Source organism: Pristis pectinata, chromosome 15 (assembly GCF_009764475.1).
Source record: "Pristis pectinata isolate sPriPec2 chromosome 15, sPriPec2.1.pri, whole genome shotgun sequence".
Lineage (NCBI taxonomy): Eukaryota > Metazoa > Chordata > Chondrichthyes > Rhinopristiformes > Pristidae > Pristis > Pristis pectinata.
In genome coordinates, this window is record NC_067419.1 from 44,917,572 (window position 1) to 44,940,927 (window position 23,356).

At 37.8% G+C, this 23,356-nt stretch overlaps 1 protein-coding gene across 8 annotated transcripts in view; it reads right to left on the minus strand.

Annotated features, from left to right (window-relative positions):
• Positions 1 to 460: 460 nt before the first annotated feature.
• nap1l1 (nucleosome assembly protein 1-like 1) overlaps positions 461 to 23,356 on the minus strand; it is a 42,440-nt gene continuing 19,544 nt past the window's right edge. For 2 of the 8 annotated variants that reach the window (XM_052030389.1, XM_052030390.1), the window contains 10 exons: positions 22,465 to 22,563; positions 21,497 to 21,625; positions 20,695 to 20,766; positions 16,465 to 16,604; positions 14,396 to 14,541; positions 14,284 to 14,303; positions 12,583 to 12,705; positions 10,928 to 10,960; positions 10,670 to 10,720; positions 461 to 1,298 (listed from right to left, as the gene is read on the minus strand). In XM_052030389.1, the coding sequence (XP_051886349.1) occupies positions 1,260 to 1,298; positions 10,670 to 10,720; positions 10,928 to 10,960; positions 12,583 to 12,705; positions 14,284 to 14,303; positions 14,396 to 14,541; positions 16,465 to 16,604; positions 20,695 to 20,766; positions 21,497 to 21,625; positions 22,465 to 22,563 (852 nt within the window). In that variant the 3' untranslated portion in view covers positions 461 to 1,259. Of the gene's footprint in view, positions 1,299 to 3,830; positions 3,869 to 10,669; positions 10,721 to 10,927; positions 10,961 to 12,582; positions 12,706 to 14,283; positions 14,304 to 14,395; positions 14,542 to 16,464; positions 16,605 to 20,694; positions 20,767 to 21,496; positions 21,626 to 22,464; positions 22,564 to 23,356 lie in introns of all 8 variants that reach the window. The other 6 variants (XM_052030393.1, XM_052030392.1, XM_052030391.1 and 3 more) reach the window with 6 other exon arrangements.

The following is a 23,356-nucleotide window of genomic DNA, read 5'->3' on the forward strand; positions in this document are numbered from 1 at the left end:
CTTCGATTTTATAAAATATTTTAAGTTTTGTCAAATGGACTCAAGACCAGAAACTGCCATTACAGAAAGGTTTTTGGATTGGCTGTCTATAAATTTAAAAACATCAAGTAAAATTACTTAAATGTTACTCTCAGTTGGCCAATAAAGATATTTTTGACAAAATGAGAGGATAGTGCAGATCAGGAACTCATAACACTTAAAAAGATAACTACTATATATATATATATATATATATATATATATATATATAAAAAGGTGACTTTATGCCAATAGTCTAAGTGGAGCACTGAATTGCTGATGCAGCAAATTTATAAAATCAGCAAGCTGGAAGAATAACTGCAACTCAGGCCTGAAATCAGATGAAAGTTCTCTCTCTCAGATCACAGCCCTGACTGCAGGAAGCACTATTGTGTTGTGACAAAGTATACAATATAGCACACAAGTTGGACGAATAAGAAAATCCGAAAATACTAGTTTTTATTCACAACCCAAGTGGTACAGCAGGACCTTTCAGGTGGCGGTTAAGCTATCATGTTGTTCACAATCTCACATTAAAACAAATGAACAAAACCATAGCATAATTAAGCAAACAATGTATGAACAGTACAGATGGTTGGACATATTGTAAACCTTCTATTAACTATTCTGCAACTCCATAATAGAGCCAGCCACATTTTTTCAATGAGTCTTCCAGTAAGTAACTCACTGGAACTACGTGTTTTTACAGGAACACGAGTAATGAAGGCACAGCTAGTGTAAGCACAGACATGTTGCACAATTTTATTTCTATCATTTTGTATAAAGTCCACATACACTCATCCAGCTACAAAACAAATCTTTTCCACAGTTTTATACATTTAGACAACAGGGCTGAAGAAAAGGTTAATTACTTTGGTGATTGTCTCCAGCAAGATATTTCTAAACAAATATTGGTCTCAGTATTTTGCTGTTCCTAAAAGCCATTGGTGGTGCCTCTAACACAAGTTATTCTGAAGAACCCAAATTCTGTAGCACTGGAATGACAAATTCTGGGACTTTTATGAACTCCATTCCATCAACAACCAATTTAAAAAAAATGCAAGAGTACCAACCATATTCTGAACTGGCTGATTCAAGGGTTCATGATTAACCAAAAAAATGTTAATTGAACTTTGTCCTACCAAGAAAATACAAAACATTATAAGGCTGTTAAGTAACTATTAGTTGTTTATAGTAAGCCAGTACAGTGCAGTTGTTCCTCAAGGCCACATAAGCAGATTTCACTGCTGCTTGCACTCAGATGGTGGGTTTGGATCCTTCTGTTGAGAGAGAAAAGCAAATGAGAATTGTCAGAAGCATACATGGCTTGGATAAAGTATCTCTGTAGTACTACACATAACATTTCATTTCTTCAACTAATACTAGTTCAAGTACCCATATTGGAATAAAATTTGTATACTCCAGAAATGATTAGTGACACTTGTTATAACATTGTTTATAATCCACTGCACTGTTTTGGGAGAATGGATCCTGGAAAGCAGGGAAACATTACCTATCCTTTATCTACATACACACACACGTGAACAGGGTTTCCAAACAGAGGAACACCCAGGACAGGAGGACTTTACATCACAAGGCAGCTTTTCAAATATACACCATCTTAGCCCAGGAAGCCACTGCACATCACAGGTTCTTTGGAAATGTACATGGTGGATGATCTTAAGGTCAAATAGAACAAAGGGAAAGTAGTATGGAAAGTATCTTATTGGCAAAGGCTCAGTTGTATCCAAAAAATTGATTCCATACCAGGAAGCAGGTCAATTTTAATTTGTTCAACTTCCACACATCTCCACCCAGGACAATGCAGAACAGAACACTCGATGGATAAGCTTGGAGTGAGGTCAATTTTAAACACAAAAAAAGAACCTGTCATTTTCTTCAGGTCAAAGTAATAATACATTCTGAAAACAGATTTAATCAATATATTAAGACCACTAAATGTTTGAATCATTCCAAAGAGCAATGCCAAAACAAGCCTGTATATTCAGCAAGGCTTAGGGAGTACAGTTCACACTTCCCTGACAAACACACACTGATCAGACTTAACCCAAGTTTAACCTGATGTTGGTGACACTACTCATTCTGGTTCAGTTCCAGGAATTATATGGACGTCATCAAAAAGCAGGCCAACGTTTTGGGTACATTGGAAGAATATGAGGATCTGGAAATTTAAGCGACATACACCCAGATTTTGAGGATTCTAAATCTGTTCCAGGTTAGCACTATTAAACTATGCGTTATCACCCAGATTTTCCCAAATATTGGGAATAAAGTGCAGCAGGCTAAAAATTTCCACAGCAATACCTTGCTATGCCAACAACAGCAAATGTCATATTAATATGCATAGAGGTCAATTCAGCCATATTTTTCTGCTTCATTATCACATCATTATACAGCTTCAGTAATAGAACACCATTTTCATTACTTTTAAAATTAAAACTGAACAGAACACTTGGGTAAGCAAAGAGTAAAAGACAAACATCCTATGTGCCCAAATGACAGCTCCCAAACACTATTGAAAAATGTCAGGTGTTACTGCTCCATAAAACTATAGCTTGGAAATGAGTCCCGAACTGCAGTTTTAAGCAAATCCAAAACTCACTGTACACAAGCTAACTGCACTAGGTCTTGTCACCTGTCAGCACTGTGCTCACTAATCTATATGTGATTCCTTGCCCAGCAATACTTTCTCAAAGACTGTTGCAATCAACTAAGCTACTGTAACACTAAGTTTCAAATACTTCATTAACTTGGAGTTCAAGAGCAAAGGCCAAAATAAAAACTTCTTCTCCCCCCAACACCAACCATGTCTTAACTACTTTGTTTTTTTTTGGGCAGGGGCGTAGAGGGCAAATGGGGCACAGGTGGGCCAGGGGTGATGAAGCAGAAGAAGGTGAGGTAGGCATTCAGATCTCAGGATACAGTGATGTTTCATCATTTAAATCACGTTTCAATCAAGTCACATGGGGTTGTGGCGGTAGGAGATATCAACGGGCCAAAAATCAAAAGTTAATTGCTCTGTATTCTCTCAAAACTACTCCCATACAATTCCCTCCTGCAGTGCCAATATTATTTGACCGAAGTGTCACTGTGCTTTGAAAACAGTCAGAAATTGAAAACTTGTATAGTCTCCATGTTTAACTATGCAGTGTGAGTTTGATCTTATGACGATGTTGCAGAGCAATCTGTTGCAAGGACAGGTATTCAATACACTGTATGGGTCCTTCTCTTTCCGCACCACCTAGCTGTGCCAGAGTTTCACTTCAGTAGCAACTCTCATTCTCTCAAACAACTCAGTGTACACAGAACTCCCTCAATACTCCAGAAAGCACCTTTTGTTTTATCAATTTAGTTACGCACAATACAGGAGCATGAATAATGGTACACTTGAGATGCTCATGCACATCAAGAGCATATTATTACAAAACATTAGAACTTGTACTTAAATATAACCAGTTTGAAAAATAAAACTCCTCAAAAACAAACTCTTCAATATAGTACTCAATCCTTCCAATCTCCAAAGCAGCTCATTGATCAACACATTCAGCATCACTTCTATAAAAACTTACACAGCACGCACTATATCCAGCTGAATTTTTAAAAAATGGTTTATGAACTTGCATCTCACTGCAGTAATTATGCCAGATTGGACTGAAAACCAGAAACAAGTCAAAATGTTGAGTTACTGCAGCAAGAGCCAGATTAAGATGCCACTCACTAATTAGTACTTGACAAAAGCATGTAGAGTAAGTTAGTTGAAGTATTATGTAATAAAGATCAGCAAGCCTTACCTACCAGGGGTAGGGTTATTTCTAGCCATCATTTAAACCTAGTAAGGAAAAATTCAAAGAGCAGCTGACATGAAAGTACAAGATTTGAAACTAGTTATGTTCAAATTCCAAATTAAAACCATACTAACAATTTAAACATAACCCAAATCTACAAAATTTCTCAACTAAAACTAATCTCAATAACAAGGTAATTTGCATTATACCATAAAAACATTAACTTGTGAACAATACCATAATACAAATAAATCTTAAAAGGTTAGATATGGACCTTTTCAGAATATTATGCACCATTCAAAATAATTTGCACCTTCTAAACTAGAAGTTCCAGCAGTTAGGCAATGCAGCCAGGGTTATATACACAAATATCACCATTCATTCTGCCCCTTAGACAACAAAAACCCACGCCAAATCTTTCCAAATGCTACAAGAGTGGGGATAAAAAGAATGAGAATTTCTATTTACATGGGTGCCTGGGGGACATGAAGGAGCTAAGACCTTAATGCGCAAAGCAGTTTTACAGTGCAGTCATTGTCATGAAGGCATCAATTACACAAATGACCATGTAGCCCATTTTTATTGAAGAGGAGGAATCCAAAATCTAATCTCAATTTCAGGGAAGGTTCTGAATAGTTGCCAGTGAACACCTCCTAAAGGGACACTAATTCAGGGGTACTATATTGAACAAAGATATTTTCCCCAATGAACTTCCATGAACAACACATCCAGAGAAAGTTTCATTTCTTGCTACAAAACTACCAAGGTGACAAAACATTCTCAGAAATGAGACAGCAAAAAGCACATCGGAAATATTTTTAGAATATGATTATGATGCTCAATGATTGTTACAAACTCTAATCTTTCCACAGATACTACTTGACCTGTTGAGTGTTACTGGCATTGTTTTTATTTCAAACCCTTTGCAAATCTCAATTTTAAACCTTGATTTGAAGAAATGTTCAGTTTAAGGTGCTTGCTACAGAACCATAGAAACAAAAATAAAAGGCCAATTAGCCCAAACCTACTCCACCATTCAGCATAACTCTGGCTGATGATCCACTTCAGAATCCTGTTCCCACCTTCACCCCATATTCCTTGATCACTTTAGTCATAGGAAATACCTCCAAGTAATTGCTTCCACTGCCTTCTGGGTAGAGGATTTCAGATTTCTATTCTTAATCTGAATCCCAAGGCTAAGAGCTCATTTTGGACTCAACCACTGAGAACATCCTGCCTACTGTCTAGTCCTGTTAGAATTTTAAGCAAGTTTCTACTGAGATACTCTCTTATTCTTCTATATTTTGGTGAAAACAAGCCTAATCAGCTCAGCCAGCCAGCCCAGGAATCAGTCTACGAAATCTTCATTGAACTTCAGTTTCTCAGATAAGGAGACCATAACCCCCCACAAACCTGCAGGAGGAGTCTCACCGAGACATCCTTGCTCCTGTAATCTAATCCTCTTTCAAAGGCGGCTAACATATCATTTACCTCCCTAACTGCTTGCTGCACCCGAACACTTGCTTTCTAAATTATTTTTCATGGATTCTGGTCTTGTTGCATCCTTCCTTTTCCATTTTTTGTTAAAAACTAAGTGTGGATAACCTCCCACTTATCCACAATGAACTACATCTGCCATGCATTTGCCCACTCACTGAACTTGGAATCAATACAGGTACTAACTTAGACATCTATACTTCAAAGCTTTAACACTATAGAAATGAATACCATTTTTCAAGGGAGTGACCTCAATCTCAAAATACTCTGCTAAATTTGCTCAGTATCCATTTTTTCCTCCTCTGCCACAGTTAAACAATCCAATGGCTTCATGTTTAACCACTATAACCCCTAATTTCTCTAAATCACCAGTCCACGTTTATTGTACTCAAAACTCAACTTCATTTGTGGCAATGCTGCCCTTTTACTCAAAATTTGAAAATTAACCATTTCTAGCAGTTACTGGTCATCATGTAAACTTTCTAAATTAACTCTGAATATAACTCATTTCTTAGCTGTTCTGCTCACATTGGTATTATCTGCGAAACTGAAGGTCTGGTTTACCAGATGTTGTGAAAAATGAAACGGAGTTCTGAGTTTTAGATTACTTGCTTGTACAAGTTACATGGTCTGGACAGTTTGGAACCAAAGGGAATGTGAAATTAAATTAAAGCAGCTTCAAGTGCATTTGCATACCCCAAGTTCATAAATAGTTATCAAAATAACTGCCTATTCAAATATTCTTCATCTTCCAACCATAGTGGAAAGTGACATGATCCTGCATCACAAAATGCTGATATAGACAAGAGTGACAGGCTAAAAAGGCAAAAATAGGCTAACCTGCAATTCTTTATCCTTGGTATAGAAAGTTGACTAAAACACTCAAAAGTATGAGTAAGCAAGTAAGAAAAGTAAACCCAGCAAGTCAACAAAGCCACTGAAAATCTGAGATGGAGATCTCCCTTTGAGATCATACTAATCAGTTTTTTTTTTGCCAATTATTCTTACTATTTTATAGTTTGTTTTAATAGACTTGATAGGTACATTCTAGTGCAAGCAGCAGACCAGAGACTAAAACATGTTCAGCTAAAACTTGGCCAATGAAGAGACACCAATGCTTAAAACTGATGCAAGCTAACCAGTCCAGGATACAAACCCACATGTATCCATATCATTTACTTCTCATCTAACTTATCTTTGAAGAAGATGGCATGCAACATATAAAGGTGACTGATCAAAGTTAGAAGACTTGCGATCATCATTTTGTTGTCTTTTTAAAAGGGGATTTTCCATTTCATTACAGAAGTTACAAGACTCTACCCACCCCCCCACAATCTTTCTGCACCAATGGTCTCCCTTTACTGCATTAACAACTAGGCAAGTTAAATCCTGACCACAAGACTGTTTAGTCCAAGTTCAGCTCCCACCCACAGCCCATTTGGTTGAAGAGTTATCTGTCAAATCGCCCTGATTTACTCCCAAACTATTCCTTTGAATCCTTTTCAGTATCAATTTCACCGAGAAATACTAACTTCACTAACAGCTAGCAATATCCAAGAAAAACTTTTACCTAGAAGCTGAATGCCATAATAATATTACTTCAGGTGTTGACTGCTGTTCACATTATTTTATCACTAATTTATCCATTCTCCTATACCTTATTAGAGCCATAGAGAAATATAGCATGGAAAAATTAAGACAAGATTTCTTTATTAGTCACATGTACATTGAAACAGTGAAATGCATCTTTTGCGTAGTGTTCTGGGGGCAGCCCGCAAGTGTCACCACGCTTCCAGCGCCAACACAGCACGCCCACAACTTCCTAACCCGTACGTGTATGGAATGTGGGAGGAAACCAGAGCACCCGGAAGAAACCCATGCAGACACAGGGGAACGTACAAACTCCTTACAGACAGCGGCAGGAATTGAACCTGGGTCCCTGGTGCTGTAATAGTGTCACGCTAACCGCTATACTACAACCACCCTCCTCCTCCACTCATCCATACACTAGAGGCAATATTCAATGGTCAACTAACCAACCCACTTGCACATTTTTAGGATGAATGAATCTGGAGCACCCAAAGGAAATCCATGCAGTCACAGGGAGAACACAAACTCCACACAGACATTGCCAGAGGTCAGGATTGAATCCAAGTCGCTGAAGCGGAGGCAGCAGCTCTACTAGCTGTGCCACTGCTGTCCAAAAATTCTGTGCACTCAATTCTCCACTTTCTATCACCCCTACCGAATGGCATCCAACACCTAGAAATGACCTGGCATAACATTTCATTCCAATAACTAGCATTTATCAAAATTGAGGTTAACTGCTAAATAAAGGTACTTCTTAAATTAAAAAAAGTTTGGTTTAATGAAATTCCCTGATTGAAACCCATATTCTGTCCAATATTTTTGTTTGTTGACAAGTATCAAATTAACTTCAACTCAGGAGGAATGAAATAGACAAGTACAAATCAAGCATTTACACCTAGAAATAAAGCTGCACTACTTGGATTCTAGTTTAGAACCTCACATCGACTACAAATTAGAGAAACAAATTGTTTTATAGAATAAAAAGCTAGTTTCACTTTTGATGGAAGTCCCGAGCTCAGAGAAAGGAGTGAAACTTCAGTCCAGTACTTAGAACAAAGATGGAGGTGGTGTTGGTGTGAAAGGGCAAAGGGGGAAAGCTGATGATTCAGTTCTCAGCTCGACATATTGCATGATACACTTCTCAAGGATTTATCAGCTCATATACAAGAGATTTCTTCTGCATTAAACAAGGTTATGCTGGACTCCTGCCACATATTGATTGTTGAAACAGGCAGAAGTGCCAGATTTCTTTGATAAATTCCAACCTTAATTTGTTGTTTCAAAAAAAGATTTAGCTTGCATAACTTCTACCGATTGCAGATTCACTTTGTGATGCAGCAATCAAAATCCAGCATCTTTGAATTAAAGTACTCACAAATTTAGTCAAATGCTCAGCCACTTACAAATTAACAAACATCTGATTGACCAGAACATTTTCCAGTTGAATTGCTAATTTCCAATTTCTGGCTTTTTCTGGTCATCAGCTCACATCTAATGGCCCACCAACAGACATTGGCGTTAAAATTTGTAGCTTCACTCTCTGTCTGACTCAAATAGAACTCTACATTTGTCTAAGTATTTTCTCAATTCATCTTCAAACAAAGCTTCTGACTTCACTTCTGCCAAAATCTCCTAGATGTTTGAACATGAAAACACATTCAGAAAGTTTAGTCTCCACAACTTAAAATTTTCTTCACTTTTTATTTTATAAAGTGTTCCTAAGCTTTCTAGAAATCTTAACGTTTGTCTTACATATCTTTGTTATTTCCAATAATCTTGAAATTCTAGAGCAAAGTACAAATCATTCAGTTCATGACATATGCCAGCTATCCAACCAATAACACTCCCGTCTTTTTTTTTAACCATAGCTCTAAATTTTCTTTTTAGTATGTGGACAATTCCCTGGAGAGTTAAACTGAATCTGCTTCCATCACCCTTTCAGGCAGTACATTCAAAATCTTAACTACCATTTCTCCTACGTCATCTCTTTTCTTTTGAAAACTTCTTTAAGGTAACCAGTTATCTTAAATCCGTGGCCTCTCATTAATGACCCATCGATGTCTTTTAACAATGAATAAGGAAAAGTCAATTAAAAATCATAGCTACTTGCACTTTAAACAGGTGCCTGTTATTTGAAAATAATAAATAGAGTACAGGAGACCGACTTAAATGTTATCACAGGTTTTCGTAGCCAGTGATTATAGCCCATAAAGATGGATTTTGACATACATTTCTTTTGCATGTCAAAATGGCTACTGAGATTTGCCCTCTCTGGCATAATAAGCCAAATGACACATTAACAATTCTGTTAATATGTCAAAAGAAATTGTCACTCCATTTTCTTTTAATTTGCAACAGAAAAACATCAAGGAATAATAGATGAAAAGCATGATGATGCTGGAGAAACTCAGCAGGCCAAGCAGCATCCGTGAAGAAAAGCAGGTGGTCAACGTTTTAGGTCAGGTCAAGGGTCCTGACCCGAAACATTGACTGCCTGTTTTTCTCCACAGATGCTGCCTGGCCTGCTGAGTTTCTCCAGCATCATGTTTTTCATCTAGATTCTAGCATCTGCAGTCCTTTGTTTCTCCAGTATCAAGGAACAATAGTGTGGTTTAGTAGCAAGATCAAGACAACTGTTTTCGTACATTCAGCCTAACTTGAAACAGTCACACAATAAATCTTCAGAATCTTCTATCCACTAATGAAGACTACACAAAATTATTTACTACAGGTACAAGATGGGACAGTGGCAGAGCTCCAGTGAACTGGGTTCAATCCTGTGACATGAATTTCCTGCAGATGCCTTCCACATTTCAAAAGCATGGTGGGTTAATTCTCCCTAGTGTGTTGGTGGGTGGTAGAATTTGGGGCAGAGGGAGCTGATGGGAATGTGGGGAAAATGAAATTGGATTAAAGAAAATGGGTGTTTTATAGCCTTTGTGGATTAGAAGGGTTGAAGGACCTATTTGTGTTGTACAACTCTGGCTGGAGGAATGCTAGTCATCCAGCAAGGAAACGAGCCCTTTGACCCACTGAATCCATGTGATTTCTCATTTGCTTTGAAATACCTTTCTAATGCATACCTCACCTAATTTTATAATCAGATGGTGCTTATATAAAAAAAAGTGGGGAAGGGACAAAGTTATCGTAAGAATGCAAGTTTCAGAAAAGAGATCTGAACAAAAAAACCACAAATCTCATTATGTTCTTGCCATTTATACAAATAACCTTGACATTAAATCAAAGTGTACTCAAGAAAGAATATCTGTGGATGAGTGAAAGTCTAAAAGCATATTTTCCAAATGTAATCATTTCAGAGTCTTCAGGGCTCAGTTCCACTTCATTCCTCTCAATGAGAGAGCGTTTGCATGACGGTTAGGTTCAACCATTGCAAAACAACAAAAAAAAAACTAATTCTTTAAGCTCCTTACTGGGACTAACTAATTAGAGCTTAAACTGTGGGAGTTTGCAAGTGTTGTGCTTAATTTAATATTGTTCATAATAGGCTTAAAGTGCCAATACCACACCCTACTGAACACCATTTTGGCTAGATAAAGATGACTTGAGAAAATGATTCAAAACATCTTGCATGCATTTGAGAATGTCACAAATGAGATTAGTGATTTGGAAAAAAAAGTTAATGCTAGCAGTGACCTTCACAAATACAGAAAACAGCACAGAAGTTAAAATACAATCTTAGCACCATTTATCCCTAGAAATAGCAAGACATTTTCTGGAAAGTAAACACAAATTCCCACCTTAGGGTCATAATCTGGGTCATTCTCTTCATCTGCTTCTTCCTCTCCTTCCTGTTTAAAAAAAAGTGGAAACATTTTTTAATTTTTCCCTTAAAACATCAGGAAGGTCATATAACCCAACAAGAATTTTAGCGAAGACAAAACAAACTTACTATAATCAGGACCAACAGAAATTCACAACATTGCTCATTTATCCCTCCACCTAACCCCCACCCCCCCCCAAAGCATTTCTCCGCACATAAATGGAAAAAAAATCACCTCATCATCTGCCTCTTCACCCTCTTCATCATACTGCATCGGGAGAAAAAAAAATCAGGCTGAGTTTTGCATTCCACATCTAATGAACTAATATAAAAATAATTTGCCAGCTTTGTACTATCCCTTCAAGTTAGATTTGTCGAATTAGAGGATCAAGTTCGTAAACCCCTTTTCAAGTGCCACCACGCAGCACTGACATTTCAACATTTAACTGGGTGAATTGATCAGTAAGCTATCTTTATTAGTCATATCAAAACACAGCGAAATGCATCTTTTGCAATAGAGTGTTCTGGGGGCAGCCCGCAAGTGTCGCTACGCTTCCGGCGCCAATATAGCATGCCCACAATTTCTTAACCCGTACGTCTTTGGAATCTGGGAGGAAACCCACGCAAGCAAGGGGAGAACGTACAAACTCCTTAAAGACAGCAGATGGAATTGAACCCGGGTCACTGGTACTGTAATAACGTTACACTAACTGCCACTGTGAACAAATCAGCCAGTTTAAAAGCCTGAGCATAAAGATAATTTCAAGTATATCCAATTATCCTCTTAATTTAATGCAAACAGTAGTTCTGTAGCAAGAATTAAAATTCAGATGGGTGAAACAGCTTCACAGACAAGCTTGCTGCCCAATAGAAAAATGTTGCAATGGAAAGAGTCTGATATGATCACAAAAATGTCGCCTTCTAGAATTCTGAACAGTCATCTTTCCATTCTAGGACAATAGCCTATTTCAATAACTTTTAAATAGTTTAAAGAGTTCGAAATTTGGAACTATAGTTTATATTCGATGTTACTTGAAATAAATAATCAGTTAAATAAAACACTTAACATAGGCTTTTTGGCCAACAACATTCCTTATACAGATGCCATCATGAATGAAGCTCCCCCAACTTTAATAGAAATCATGTTTAAATAAAGATGCAATAATCTTGTATTGTGACAGTCATTATATCATTGATATTTCAGAAGAGACAGGTAATAAGTATCTGCAGTAAGATTTTTTTGGGTTTTATTTTCTTCTATGGAAGATGCTAGTCTATTCAATAACCATATGACATGCACTTTAAATATGAACTTGTTCACTGAATATTCACTATGCCAACATTTATTGCACATCTCCTGTTGCTCCCAGACATTGTTTGCCAGGCCATATTATAGAACATTGTGCCTGGAGTCATATACATGGGCAGATCACACAAAGGTTGCAAGATTTCCTGTCTTGTTGGATATAGGTGAATCAGTTTAGTCTTTTCATGATTACCTTTAATGATAGCATTTTTGTTCCAGATTTGTTAAATTATTTGAATTTAAATTCCACTGCTATGGTGGGATTCAAAACTGTCAAAATTAACGCTCAGGCTTAATATTAATCCAGCCAGTTAACCATTATGCCAATTTATCCCTTAACCAGAGCCACACCAATAACAAGTTGGTCATCACTAATGCAGACCATTAGTCTTAGACATCTATTAAAGCACAAGTTCTAACACTTGGTCTGGGGAATGTGACGTCTTAACATGGTGGAATATTGACAAAACTGTCGAGCAGTTTCCTTCTGTATGCCTTTTTCCTGGTATGCCAGTTTGTTGGAAATACTAAAGCACTAGCACACTTTATACCACTTCACTGCTTAAATTCAGAAAGTGGCTTACATCATCATCGTCATCTTCAATAGCTTCTCCTGTGAAGTATAACACTGCTCGTGGAACTATGCGCTCATGCAAAAAGTGACCGATTTCAAAGTCAGCAGCGAGTATTGCCTCAGAGTCTTCATCCTGAAATAGCAGAAATGTAAAACTTCAAGTTCTAGCTTCATTTTTATCTTCAATAGTAACACAAACTTTTGTTTTAATGCAGCCAAAGTTAATCTTGATCTTCCTTGTTCTAAGATTAAAGGGGTATATTACCTCAAGACACTGTTCCTTTAAGAACATGCAACAAAAGGCAAATAAACTCCTCTTTTCCACCTCACCTGGCCCCATTCTAATGCACAGGTCTCATACTAAGCTGCTGCCCCAACTTCAAAAACAGCAACAATGACAACTTAAAAACAGACTGAATGAGCAGTCTATCAACAATAAGCCTGATTAAAAGGGTTCAGATAACAGAGGGCAAACCAGACTAAAACAAAGAAAATGCAATTTAAACTTTATTCCTGATCAAAGGATAAGCAAATCCTGACTGTTGTTACAGAAGAATACACTTAACCAATCATACTAAAACTCCTCACCCAAAAACAAAATCTCAGCTGGAACAACAGTTTAACATCAAGTATCTTCTAATATCTAGACAATTACTGTTTCTGTGCTAGACTGGCCAGCAAATTACAATGCTATATGAGCAGTTTGAGGGGACAGAGCAGCACAGTTAAAACCCAACATGTTGTTAGCTACTTAAACTCTCCTTCAGGGATTTGAGCTGTGAAGACCATGAAATCTCTCTCAATTTGGTTAACCCTAGTTCAGAAGGTTACTACACAATCCAAATTGCCACCTCGGATGAAATGCACAAACTCTACACTGGGCTGAACTTAAACCAGTACCTTTTTGGTTTTCATGTTGCAGAAACACAATTTTGCTAATACAAGCATATAAATTAACAGCCAGGAGACCATTCATCCCCTCAAGCCTATTCTGCCATTCAATAAAATCATGAGTGGTCTGATCGTAACCTCAACAACACAATCCTTCCTATATCTAGTAATCACTCACACCGTTCCCCCCCCCCTTGCTCAAATATCTATTTACCATTGCCTTTGAACATCAGAATTTGCCTACACAGTTCTTTGAGGAAGAGCGCCCTGAAGGCTCACGACTCCAAAAAGAAATTCACCTCATCTGTCTTGAATGCACGTCCCCTTATGTTTGACTAATAACTTTTAAGTTCTAGATTTTCCCCACAAGAGGGAACATCCTTGCCACATCCACCCTGTTACGACGACTCTGTCTCTTATACGTTTCCTAACACTCTTCTAAGCTTCAGCAGAAGCCCAGCCCGTCCACAAGACAAAATACCATTTCAGGTATCACTCTAACCCTTTTTGACAGCCTAGGTGATGTCGAGACAGTGAGGAAAAAGTACACCACTTCAGGCTGATTTCATGTCTTCCCCCGTACCCTTCCTCCCAAACACCAGGGGTTCAATCGAGGTTAAAAGCATTCAACTGATTGATTTTTTATCTGCTTTTGGATATCAATAGACAATGCTGCTAGCCAGTAAAAAAAAATGCACAGCAACCAAATAGCAGATTAGCAATCAAGAAATGTGCATTAATGGAATTATATACAAGTTAAAAAAGCTAAACTCACTTTAGTCAAGGAATCTATGACATACTGGATCAAAATACAACTTACCAGCTCTCCATTCTCTGGAACTAAGGGAAAAAAGAAAACAAAACAGCATGTTAGAATCTTATTTACAAACACAGTCCAAGGTATGCAAATCACATCAACTGTTCATACTCACCTTCAGGAGGTGAAAAAAAATTGAAGAAAGAATCATTTGGTACAGTTTTTGTAACAGTTCGAACAGTGCCACGGCCCTTGTGCTTCTGCTTCTTTTTAATAGTTTTCATTGTTATGTTCTTTCCCTTTTTCCAGTCAATATGGCAACTGCATTGAAAGTTGCAGAAAAACAATTCTTAAATACACAATAGGGTTGGATGAACTTCACAGCTAGATATTGGGGACAATTGGGTTGATTTTATTTTATTTTTTTTTAAAAAACACACCAACTTAAAATATGGATATAAATTTTGTTTTCATTAAAGACAGCAAGTTTATTATGAAGTTATTTAATTTCAGATCAGAGATCATTCTCAACAAACAGCGTGAAGATTACAGAGATTATGTATGGAGGAATAGTGTTGAGAGGCTACCTAATTATGAGACCAAATAAGAGAACATTTAACAACATGGAAGCCAGATAAGAAACAAATCAGAATCTAGGACATTGTGGAGGGCAAAAAAACACACTTGTTTGGCTGAACAGTCAGATTCCCTGCTGCAATTTTGTGACTTTAAAAATTTTAATGACAATTATTTTTATTCATTTGCTTTTACTGCTCTTTAGTAGTCTTAAATTTAAACAAATTTAACAATTTTAACCATAACAGTACTGGTCTCAAATGATAGCCCATTCCCAGGGTTTAGCAGCTCAAACTTCTGCTAGTGCTGACAGCATCTTTTATTTTGATGCTGATTTCATATTTCACTACAACATAGGCCATTCAAGAGCAATCCCATGAAACCAATACCCATTTTTATTTCCGTGTAACACGTTCTCTTTCAAAAGCACTAACTCCCCTCTGATTCTCCTACCACCCACTTACACAAGGAGCAATTTGCAGCAGCCAATTAGCCTACCAACCAGTACATAGGAACAGCTAGGAAAATGGGGCTGAAAAATGGCTGATGGAACTTAATGCAAACAAGTGTCAGGTGTTGCACTTTAGGAGGACAAACCAGGATAGGACTGCAGTGAATTGTAGGGCTCTGAAGTGTGCCATAGAACAAAAGGACCTGGGAATACAAGTCCATAGTTCCTTGAAAGTGGCATCACAAACAGTGTCATAAGTAGAGCTTTTGGCACTTTGGCCTTCATAAATCAGGGCATTGTGTACAGGAGTTGGGATGTTATGTTGAAGTTGTACAAAACATTGATGAGGCCAAATTTAGAGTATTGTATGCAGTTCTGATCACCTACCTACAGGAAAGGTATAAGCTCAAAATAGTGCAGAGAAAATTTACAAGGATATTGTGGGACTCAATGACCTGAGCTATAGGGAAAGATTGAATAGGTTAGGGCTTTATTCCCTGGAGCGCAGGAGAATGAGGGGAGATCTTAGAGGTATACAAAATTATGAGGGGTATAGATAGGGTGAATACATGTAGGCTTTTTCCCTGAATGTTGGGTGAGACCAGAACTAGACAACATAGGTTTAGGGTGAAAGCTAAAGGGGAATCTGAGGGGGAGCTTCTTCACTCAAGAGGGTGGTGCAAATGTGGAACGAGCTGCCAGCGGAAGTAGTAGATGCGGGTTCAATTGTAACTTGAGAAGTTTGGATAGGTACATGGATGGGAGGGGTTTTGTAGGGATATGGTCTGGGTGCAGGTAGATAGGACTAGGCAGAAGATCAGGTCAGCATGAACGAGATGGGCCAAAGGGCCTGTTTCTGCACTGTAACACCATGACTATCCCAGGGATGTAGAATATTGGAACGACCAGGGACACTCAATCACAGGGAGAAAGTGGAAACTCGACACAAACAGTACCAAAGTTGGGGTGGAACCAAATACAACTTTTACTCCAATGGGTAGCAGAAAGCAAAAGACAAGCTCTGTACCTTTTTTTTAAATTAATAAGCAGATTCTCTAACCTTTCAGTATGGCTCAATTCTAAATGTATTTAAAGCCCTCACTCAATATTTTATGTCGACACATCTTCCACCAGAAAAATACATCAGTAACAATCTGCATTTATAATATTTACCACTTTAAAAACTGCATCTCAAACTTCAATGCAAGTTGTCTTACCCAGTGCATCCCATAATTTCTGGTCCATCAAATGAAAAGGGGTCCGACTCATCAGGCTCTGATCTCATCTTGTACGTCTTAGTTACTATTTCATTTGTGAAATATTCATTTGGCTCGAACTTAAATTCCAGAGTAAAACTCTATACACATAGAAAAATACACGAGTGGTGAGACAAAGATCAAATTCACTTAAAACAAATGTACTATTTTTGTTTTTAAAGTTACAACAGCATTCATGCCAAGATTTCTTACCCTCAAAACAATGCACATTGGGAAGAAACCCTCAAAACAATGCATATTGGGAAGAAATCTCATGTTTACCATTTGGTATTTCCATGGAATTATCATGTTTAATCAGAGGCATATTTTGATAATGCAAGCTTATTACAAGCAACATAGGGTACAACTGTCTAACAGTTTAAGAATTTTAAGAATCCTCCAGCAAACATCCCCGATTTAACTCAAAAGTGCGATATTTAATAATTCAGGGCTTTAGAGTGATTAAAATTCCAGAATGTGCAAGTAATTTTCAATAGCTTTCTGATTGCTTCAAACCAAACATTGAGATACTCTGGAGAAATTCAGAATTACACAATTATCACAAGGAGACACCAGCAACAATGAACTCATTATCAATAAGGTCTTTAGTGGGTTGATGAGGCCAATATGGGAACCATACACTTACACAGATGAGTGGGATGTGCTTACTGGAATGGACAGGTGAGAGGTTTATAAGGTGATATGTTCCTTCCACTGCTTACGCTGGAAAGCCTACTTCCAATGCATGGGCTAGAGGTTCTCAAACCACCCCAAATGTTCCTTCACCACTTTAAGCAGTCACCGGCCAGGGATTCCCAAGAATCAGAGGGAATGTACCATATTTTCCAAGGAGGCTTTTGGCACAGTTTAGCTGAGCATACAAAACGTCACATTTCCAACTCTGCCGACAGTACTGAACTAGGTGGGACTGAGAGAACAGAGGAGGATGTACAGAGGCTTCAAGGGGCTATGGATAAGCTCAGTGGACAAAAACAGCAAATAGAATACAAAGTGTGGTCATTCATTTTAGTAAACATTTAAAAAAAACACCAAAATGATGAAAGACTGGGTAGTGGTGATATTCAAAGAGACCTAAGTGCACTTGTACACAAATCACTGAAGACCAACATGAAGGTGCAGCAAGTAATCAGGAGGGAAAATTGTACGTTAGCTATTGAGGTTTGATTTAGAGTAAGAAAACCTTACTGCAATTGTATAAGGCCTTGGTGAAACTGCACCTGGACTATTATGTACAGTTTTTGTCATTACCCAAGTAAAGATGTACTTGCCATAAGAGGAACAACTAAACTGGGGATTTCTGTCAGAGGGAAAATTCAGTAGCCCATCGCTGTATGCAATGGAATTCAGAAAAATGAGAAGACCTCATTGAAACTTACAAAATTCTTATAGGACCCAACAAGGGATGCTCCCCCTGACTGAGGTTTCTAAGACCAAGGCCAGTTTGAAAACGAATAACCTGTTTGGGACTGGAGTGAGAAGAAATTTCTTCACTCAGGAGGGCAGTGAGGCGTTGCAACTCTCTACTTCAGACAACTAATGGAAACTCAATTATGTTCAGTCATGAGATTTCTGGTCATAAAGGGAATAGTGCTGGAAAATGGCATTGAGGTAGAAGATCAGCTATGATCTTGATGAATGGTACTCCAGGCTCAAAAGGTCCAGGAGGGCTTTCCCTGCTTCTATTTCTTATGTTCATATATCCTTGAATCAGTGCTGTTCTACAAAAGTGAATACAATGAACCGTAACTAGTCATAGAGTTGTAACTGCAGTGATTGATGCAGTGGTGGACAGTGATAGCTGACACTTAAACAAGGGTTATTTATTTTCAACTGTTTCGCTGGTTAACTTCATAACAGAATAAATGCACAATAGATCATGAAATTTGCTACTGGCTGTGGAACAATTTACATCAGGCAAAAATTTTAAATATCTAATGAAATCTGCAAGGGCATCTTGGAAATCAAAATTTCTTTGTTGTTAAACCACAGGTAATATTCCACACACTTTGTATGTGAAGTAATCTCCCACTTTAATTCTGTGCGTGAAAGCAGAAACATTCACTTCAAATGAAAGAATGAAAACCTAGGCTAATAGCAGGGACAGGCAGAAAGGACATCGGATCTTGCATCTGAAGCTTGAAAGTATCTGACCCAAGCAGATTTTTAAAAAAGTAAAATATATTTAAAAAAAAGCATTGCAGACTTTCAAGCAACTTCAACTTAGATTCGCATGCTAGGAGAAATGCCTTTATATGAAAAATACATCCAAAGGAGGCTCAGAAAATCTCTCCTAGCCAAAAACAACAGCTCCTGCAATCTGCTAATCCCTCTGCATGGATGTTATAAAAGATATATTCCCACTGACATGCCTTATGATGAATTGGATAATACCCATCAGCAGGAGCAATATTACAGTTAAACTACTATGCTTTATGCTGGGGATGGAGGAAGGGAAGTAATTTTCCAAATAAAACATGATGAAAGATATGGAGGCACTATTTCCGAAGCATGATGGTAATTATCTTGTCTGGTTGTAGTGGACTGACTTTGGGCATGGGCAACACAAGAGACCAAGTGGCCACTGCCATTGGAATGAATATCTGCATACAACTCTGCAGCTTAGCGCTCTGTCTCAAACTTCATGTGGTGTGGAAACTTGTTTCATTTGGGACATGCAAAAATTAACAGGATGCTACTTCAAACATCAGGTAGTGTGGACAAAAGATGGTGCTGCTGTCCTTGCCACTGAAGCTGTTGCAGCACTGCATCTGCTTGTGAAAGGAACAGCAGTTAAATTACCAGACTGGCAACCTGAAGCCTGAACTAATGATCCAGAGGCCAGAGTTCAAATCCCACCATGGCAACCATGGAGTTTAAATTCAGTTAATAACATGGGATTTAAAAACACAGCTATTCTCAGTAATGCTGACGATGAAACCACTGGATTGTTGTAAGAAATCTGGTTTCCTCCTACATCCAAAGACAGGAGGGGCAATTTACAGTGGCCAGTTAAAATACCAACCCACATGTATTAAGAAACCAGAGCACCAAGAGGAAACTTACAGGGTCATAGGGAGAATCTGAAAATTCTGTGCAGACAGCAGAGTCAGGTTTGAACCCAGGTCGCTGTCGCTATGAGGTTACATATCTACTAGCTGTGTCACTCTTCCACCCCTTTTGTTAGAAAATTCCTTGGGGTTCAAAGAGGATTTGTTTCTACTCCAGACTCAAGCTGAAGAATATCTCTGCAATCCCTCACTTGGACAATGAGAGAACCTAGCAGGAGCCGTGATCAAGGGTGTTGCAATGAGGTATTTTACCTTTTCCTCAAAGGAAAATGGGAGTTGGTTATGACAAACCATCCTGAAGGATTTTCCCCAACTCCTTCCTTGTCAAATCACACTTTTCCAGAGGTTCATATCCCTTTCAAATCTGGCACTGAAATTGAGGATCATCATTTGGCCTCCTATTGGAATTCTGACCAAGCAACCTCTATAAAGTGGAGTTCCTCTTTGCCCTCATCCGTGGCTTCCAGGCTTGAGGCACATGTGCAGGTTGGTTCCACTTTAGAGAGTCAGCTACAGGGTCATGAGGCAACCGCTTATCCCACAGAGGAATTCACCAAGACACCAAACAAGCTCACTGTGTATGGTAAAACCCATGCGATAAAGATAACATTCCTCTTTCAGTTTTCCTTTCCAGTACACACAACCACTAGCAAGTTCTCTGGTAGAAGGTCAGATTGTCACATCTTGATCAGGGCAGCACGTGAATTTCCAGCCTATAATAGCTATGCAATATTAAGGCCTGTTATAGGGATTGTGCTGGAGGGTCCTGATGTCCTTTGTAACAAATTTCATTTTGACTAAAGATGCATGTCCACAATTTCATTTAATGTGTGGTGGCCATGACACACGAGCTACAAAACGGTCTCGATAGATTAAAGTCCAATAGCAAGGAAATCAGAGATGATTGGAAACCAGACTCTGCTCACTTAATGACTGATAATAGAATGAAAGACATGCAGCCTTACATCTTGCAACACCTTTCAGAAACTCAGGTTACACTAAAGAACCTTACAGACAAGACAAAGTCTTAGCAAGACTAAGATTAACAAACAATTACAGATCTTCCAGATTACACAACCAATTAAAAAATAAATCAACTTACCATTGGTTGTCCAGGATCTGAAAATTTAACCTTTAAGTCTTTTAAATGCTTTAGAATAGGTTCATCATGTTCCTGAAAATAAAGAATTTTCAAATTTACATCTGATTTAGCAGTCTCCAGACTTGCCAGGGTCTGTGGCCCCACAAAGTTACCCTTATAATTTCAAAGTTTTAACCAATCCCAGCAATAAGATCCACCAAAAAGAATAGAGACAAACAGCATACACACAAATATTGGCTGTCCACTTTCAAATTAACCAACATACCCATTGTAGGCTAATCCAAATTGCTGATTCAGTAGGCAGGTTAATTCTACGAAAAACATTACACCAGAATTTGCTGCCCTCTGCTGGAATAGCATTCATTTCAAACAGATGAAATCTTGCTGGCCATTGCAAGCCATTCCTTGGAACCATTAGGGTTCAGCTGTTTTAAACTGAAATATGATACCCAACCAAAATCCATCAATTTCAATGGTTGTTACAGAATAAATAAGCATAGGGAAAGTTTTATTTTAGTTGTAATTTTAGTTATAATTTTAATTTTTTAATGATCCATAGTTTATTATGCAACAAATTCAAGAGTTCTGAAATATCGAAATTAAAAATATTTACTACTGGTAAAGCCCTACCCCAGTCTTGACCTCAAAAGCATTCCAGGGGAGGGCCTCCTCTCTCTGCTGAAGATCCCCATGATTGAACTCCACATGAGTACTAAGTATAGTTGTAGAGGGACCTTGCCCAAAAGTATATAGTATGTGGGTCCTAAAGCTGATAGTTCCTTATCCATTTAAATAATCCTACCTGTACCATGTCACTGAGCAAATCCACATTCTTGAAGACAGTTAACCAAAATTCTGGAATTCCCTTTGGTGCATCCTTTTCTTCATCTTTCTTTTCTTCCTCCACTTTCACTTTTTCTTTCATTTCATCCTGTAACGAATCAGAGTTAGAACTATGGGTATTGTCTAGAGACAGTGTTTTTAGGATTTAAGGTATGAAATACACAAAGGGTGGTAAAAAAAATTGGAACTGTTCTACTAAAAGCAATTCTTGCTAACTTAATTTCAAATCAGGCCGAAAGAATTTTGATCACCAAACGTTTTGAGATACAGGCAAAGACAGGAAAATGTAATCACAGACTACCCAAATCATTGAACAGCGGTAAAGTTTAAAGGTCAAAATGTTACTATGGACATGCGTTACTATGTCAGATGGAGTTGACTTTACCTGGAGGAGTGTTTGACTCAATTTTAGAAATTTACAGCACAGAAAGTTAATCAGGCAAATACACGTGTCAGAATAAACACCATCAAGAAAATTGGGCAAATGGAAGAATTAAGGAGAGAAGTGAAAAAACTAAAGAGCACTTAATTTTATTACATCAATGCCGGATATTTCCCAAACAGCCCTACAATGTAATGCTTCTTTAAATACAAAAGGATTAGTATAGAAAAGGAAAATTAGGATCTTCATTTGAAATGATTTAAAGATATTCAAGATTCTTACACTGAGTGAAGAGCTATTAAAACACCAAAAGGCTCATCTAACTGACATCTACGGCAATGGTACAAAGGTCTCTTCCTGACTAAGGTCACTGAAACAATCTACATAACATCATCCAATGATTACTTGCATTATCTTAAACAAGGTGTTGCAGTAAGTAAACCACAGACCATTTATCACACTATCTGGCTTACCCTATACATAATGATGAGTGGTACAAACCAGGTTAAATTCTAATAAATCATGCCACCTGCGCAAAAGCTTACAAAATCTAGAATATTTACTGATAATTCCTCCTCTTCATCTCCTTGCCACTTGCATTCCTCCTCTGTAGGCTCAAGGATGGCATTGATAATATCACTCCTCTAAGGAAAAAAACAAGAGACTCATTAATGGGAATTCATTAACCCAGGTCTTTTATTTTAAATAATTTATGCAGCTACATGATTACAATTGTATGTACAAAATAATATAAATTAAATGGCGAAGTACAAATTTCTGATCAGTTCTTATGGCAGTGCAAGAAAATTTTCCAGAACTGTTCAATGCTATACCAACTCTGTTTTGCATTTTCAAGCAAAACAGAATTTAAAAATCTTATAGTAAAATCTGTCAAGACGAGTTGCCCAAATAGACCACACTGGTCTCGTTCCAAATGAAAAAAATCACAGACTCGCTAAAAATCCCATCAGTAGAGCTAGTTTCTACCTAATGGAGGTCATCCAACCATTAGTTTTCAAAACTTTGAGATTTTGGTAAAACATAAGGTTTTGGTTTTTAACCTCACCATTCAATGCAACATGAAACTGCAGACACTTTGACCACAAAGGTTATTTAGAAACAATTATAAACATTCCATCTGCTATTCCAGCTGCTGATCTGGTTATGTACAAGACCAAGTAGACTGGAATTGCCAAAAACAAAAAATCAAGCTCAAGGTGCCAGGGGAGATTTACAATTCCTATCCAATATCAAATGACTTAGTGAGCTGTGCCACAGGATACTGGCTAGGAAGTGTGCAGCACCTCAGAGTGAGGAGTGGAGATGCAGCGATCAAATTGGAACTTAATATTTCAGTGTTGTTGTTAAAATGTTATTGCTCTGAATTCATGACAGTAAGCTTCCTAAATTCAAGCTCAAGTGCATGACCAAAGATCC